The 5,000-nt window shown below is 49.2% G+C and overlaps 2 protein-coding genes across 2 annotated transcripts in view; one reads left to right on the top strand and one right to left on the bottom strand.

Moving 5' to 3' along the window:
• The window catches only part of LOC132959461 (IQ calmodulin-binding motif-containing protein 1-like), a 28,908-nt gene that overhangs the window by 906 nt on the left and 23,002 nt on the right, over window positions 1–5,000 (top strand). The gene's annotated exons all lie outside the window — the stretch shown is intronic.
• Window positions 1–5,000, bottom strand: part of LOC132959889 (kalirin-like) — a 31,755-nt gene that overhangs the window by 14,306 nt on the left and 12,449 nt on the right. The window contains exons 4-11 of the mRNA XM_061033139.1: window positions 4,754–4,946; window positions 3,426–3,649; window positions 3,014–3,338; window positions 2,632–2,754; window positions 1,483–1,674; window positions 1,133–1,264; window positions 321–455; window positions 130–222 (exon numbers count right to left, since the gene is read on the bottom strand). Coding sequence (XP_060889122.1) covers window positions 130–222; window positions 321–455; window positions 1,133–1,264; window positions 1,483–1,674; window positions 2,632–2,754; window positions 3,014–3,338; window positions 3,426–3,649; window positions 4,754–4,946 — 1,417 coding nt within the window. The remainder of the gene's footprint in view (window positions 1–129; window positions 223–320; window positions 456–1,132; window positions 1,265–1,482; window positions 1,675–2,631; window positions 2,755–3,013; window positions 3,339–3,425; window positions 3,650–4,753; window positions 4,947–5,000) is intronic.

Here is a 5,000-nt window from a genome sequence, read left to right as displayed (position 1 = left end):
GACAGACAGGTAGAAACAGACAGACAGGTGGAGACAGACAGACAGGTAGAGACAGACAGACAGAATTCTCGATTAGTCTGGATAATAATCTGAACACCTGGAGTGAACCTGGATCAGGATTAGACGTACCTGTCTCACATCCTGCTGAAACACACACAGCTGCAGACGCTGGTGGAGGCGGAGTTTACGATGCTGCCACGCCCCTTCCACCTCGTGATGACCCTGCATGAAAAAAGAAAATACATATATATTAGTCCACCTGTCTTTCTGCCCGTCTGTTCCTCTGCTGGTGGATGTGAGACACCTGACATATGTCTCACCTGCATGACCTGGTGCAGAACTCCCATGATGCCGTGCGTGGCGGCTGTGAAGTCTGGTTTGGTCGTCGAGTCATCAGATTCAGTCGCTGTGCAACGCTGGAGGACTTCCAGTAAGGCTTTACCGCTTTCACTGACCTGCAGACAGACAGGTGTTCAGACAGACAGGTATGCAGTTACACAGGTGTGTGAGCAGACAGGACAGACAGGTGTGTAGACAGACAGGTGTTCAGACAGACAGGTATGCAGTTACACAGGTGTGTAGACAGACAGGTGTGTAGACAGACAGGTGTGTAGAATGACAGGTGTATGGACAGACAGGTGTATGGACAGACAGGTGCATGGACAGACAGGTGTGTAGACAGACAGGTGTGTAGACAGACAGGTGTGTGGACAGACAGGTGTGTAGACAGACATGTGTATGGACAGACAGGTGTGTAGACAGACAGGTGTGTAGAATGACAGGTGTATGGACAGACAGGTGTGTAGACAGACAGGTGTGTAGAATGACAGGTGTATGGACAGACAGGTGTATGGACAGACAGGTGTGTAGACAGACAGGTGTGTATACAGACAGGTAGAGACAGACAGGTGTAAAGACAGACAGGTGTGTATACAGACAGGTAGAGACAGACAGGTGTGTAGACAGACAGGTGTAAAGACAGACAGGTGTGTAGACAGACAGGTGTGTAGAATGACAGGTGTATGGACAGACAGGTGAATGGACAGACAGGTGTGTAGACAGACAGGTGTAAAGACAGACAGGTGTGTATACAGACAGGTAGAGACAGACAGGTGTGTAGACAGACAGGTACCTGTGTGTAGTTAGCAGAGATCTCCTCGTTCAGCTCCTGGTGTTTCTTTGTTGCAGCTTCTAGCTCTGCTGTCGCCGATGGCAACGGGCCTTCAGAGCACACCTGAACCCAGCCCTCTACTCTCAGCAGGAACTGGACAGACAGACAGGTAGACAGACAGGTAGAGGGACAGGTGAAACAGTGGGTAAACAGACAGGTTTACAGGTAAAGATAGGCAGGACGACAGGTAGAGAGACATGGGGACAGGTAAAGTATAGAGACAGGTAAAAATGTCAGTGGTCAGACAGACAGGTGTATTGCAGTGAGACAGGTAAAGTTCAGGTGTGTTTGTTTATATCTGTGCTTGTCACCTGCTCCGCCCCCTGGTGGAAGCCCGTTGCCATGGCAAGCGTGTTGCTACGTTCTTCCAGCGCCGTCGTTAGGGATTTCCAGTCTTCCTGTAACCGTGACGACACGAGGGCGATACGCTCCGCCCCGTAGTGACCCGCCTCCGCCAGCCTCGCTGCCACGGTAACCACGCTGTCCACGTTCACGCTGCCATTCTGCACGACACACACACGATGTTCAGGAAGTGTTTTTAAATAATGTTCACACACACACACACACACCGTCACACACACACACACACACACACACACACACAGTCACACACACACACACACACACACACGCACACACACACACACACACACACGCACACACACACACACACACACACAGACACACACACACACACACACACACACACACACACTGTCACACACACACACACACACACACACACACACACACACACACACTGTCACACACACACACACACACACACACACACACACACACACACACTGTCACACACACACACACACACACACACACACACGATGTTCAGGAAGTGTTTTTAAATAATGTTCACACACACACACACACACACACACACACACACACACACACACACACACACACACACCGTCACACACACACACACACACACACCGTCACACACACACACACACCGTCACACACACACACACACACACACACACACACACACACACCGTCACACACACACACACACACACACACACCGTCACACACACACACACACACACACACACACACACACACACACCGTCACACACACACACACACACACACACACCGTCACACACACACACACCGTCACACACACACACACACACACACACCGTCACACACACACACACACACACACACACCGTCACACACACACACACACACACACACACCGTCACACACACACACACACACACACACACACACACACACACACACACCGTCACACACACACACACACACACCGTCACACACACACACACACACACCGTCACACACACACACACACACACACACACCGTCACACACACACACACACACACACACACCGTCACACACACACACACACACACACACACACACACACACACACACACACACACACACACACCGTCACACACACTGACCATGCAGTTGGCGGTGAAGTGCTGGTGTTGCGTTTGGAGGTCGAGGGCATGCTGGTGGTTCTGGCCAACCTCCACCAGACTCTGCACGAACAACTCTTTACTGTGAGCGATCCACTCCGACATCTGACACCCGGAGAGACAGACAGGTTAGAGTGAGACAGGTTAGAGTGAGACCGGTTAGAGTGAGACCGGTTAGAGTGAGACAGGTTACAGAGTGAGACAGGTCACAGAGAGAGAGAGGTCAGAGTGAGACAGGTTAGAGACAGACAGGTCAGAGTGAGACAGGTTAGACAGCAGTCAGCTCACCTGTGTTCCTCTTGTGTATTTCTACATATTACTTCCTGTCTGTCTGATAACAGCTGATCGTAGGTTGTGACCTCACCTTGGTGGCGTCCTGCTCAAACAGGTGTAGCTGCAGCGCCTGGTCCAGGTGCAGCTTCCTGTCGCTCCAGCTCTGCAGCAGGTGAGTGCGAGCCGCCTGCATCCGGTCCAGCAGGGAGGAAACCTTTGGTGCGACACTCTGGAAGTCCGCCCCGCCTGACAACCAGCTGCCGTGACTACCGCCTCCACCGCCGCCTTCTGTTGAAGCGTCCCCGTGGGTGGGGCCAAGACGCATTCGCTGGAACAAGCTCCGCCCCTCTCGTTCAAGAGCGTCGACAGGAGCAGTGGTGATGGTGTTACGGAGACGTCCATGTTCCTCCAGGAGTCTAAAGAGGTCAAAATTAGAAAAATTACTGAACACTTTACAAACGGCGTTCATTTCATCAAAAAGAGCGCCCGAGGCTCCTCCTTACTTGCGGGCCTCGTCCACGTCCTGAGGCTCTGGTATGCGGTTCAGCCCGGCCTCCAGCTGATCCAGCTGGGCCAGCAGCTGTGAGGCGGCCCCCGAGAACTCCTCCAGACCCAGACGCAGCTCGGTCCACTCCACATGGTCGTACTCCAACGAGCCACCGAGGTCGGCTGTGAGCTGGGAGGGGTCGACGAGCCGGGAGAGACCCTCCACCGAGACCAGGCTGGTCTGAACCCAGAGAGAGAGAGACAGAGAGAGAGAGAGAGATAGGAAGTAGATTCAAGAAGGTCAATAAAGTAACATGAAGACATTACAGGAGGACAGTTCAGCTGAGCTCGGCTCTGCACAGTATTACAGTAGTAGTTCTTTATCTACCAGTAGTAGTTCTCTGTTTACCAGTAGTAGTTCTTTATCTACCAGTAGTAGTTCTCTGTTTACCAGTAGTAGTTCTTTATCTACCAGTAGTAGTTCTTTATCTACCAGTAGTAGTTCTCTGTTTACCAGTAGTAGTTCTTTATCTACCAGTAGTAGTTCTTTATCTACCAGTAGTAGTTCTTTATCTACCAGTAGTAGTTCTTTATCTACCAGTAGTAGTTCTTTGTTTACCAGTAGTAGTTCTTTATCTACCAGTAGTAGTTCTTTATCTACCAGTAGTAGTTATTTGTTTACCAGTAGTAGTTCTTTATCTACCAGTAGTAGTTCTTTGTTTACCAGTAGTAGTTATTTGTTTACCAGTAGTAGTTCTTTATCTACCAGTAGTAGTTCTTTGTTTACCAGTAGTAGTTATTTGTTTACCAGTAGTAGTTCTTTATCTACCAGTAGTAGTTATTTGTTTACCAGTAGTAGTTCTTTATCTACCAGTAGTAGTTATTTGTTTACTAGTAGTAGTTCTTTATCTACCAGTAGTAGTTCTTTATCTACCAGTAGTAGTTATTTGTTTACCAGTAGTAGTTCTTTATCTACCAGTAGTAGTTCTTTGTTTACCAGTAGTAGTTCTTTATCTACCAGTAGTAGTTCTTTATCTACCAGTAGTAGTTATTTGTTTACCAGTAGTAGTTATTTATCTACCAGTAGTAGTTCTGTGTGTATCACTACATTTTCTGTTTTTAGCAGGAGTAGTTCTGTATGTTGTTCTTGGCGTCTGGTTCTATGACTAACCGTCAGTGGTTTATTTATAGACTCTTTATTTATCAGTAGTAGTGATAATATAAGCAGCATGATGCTCTGATGTTTCTGCAGAGAGCTGTCTGCTGGTGTCTTAATCTCCAGAACTTTATGCATCACTTGTAGTACAGAATGTTTTAATGTTTTAATGTTTTAATGTTTTGGTACCTCGAAGCTGAGCTTGGCGCTGCCCAGGTTGGTTTTGTGTTTCTGCCAGAAGGTGTCGGGTTTGATGAGCAGCGCCGTGTGGATGTTGGAGGAAAACGACTCCTGCAGCGTCCGTAGAACCGGCTTCACGCTGTCCCACTTACTGCCCCGCATGTCCACCACCACGGTGAAGCCCCGCGCACCCACGTCCTCGCTGACAGACAGACAGGCAGGGACAGAGAGACAGACAGGCAGGAGTTAGTGATAC

Source organism: Labrus mixtus, chromosome 24 (assembly GCF_963584025.1).
Source record: "Labrus mixtus chromosome 24, fLabMix1.1, whole genome shotgun sequence".
Classification (NCBI taxonomy): Eukaryota; Metazoa; Chordata; class Actinopteri; order Labriformes; family Labridae; genus Labrus; species Labrus mixtus.
Note: the sequence above shows the minus strand (reverse complement) of the source record. Positions and strands in the feature narration are given on the sequence as shown.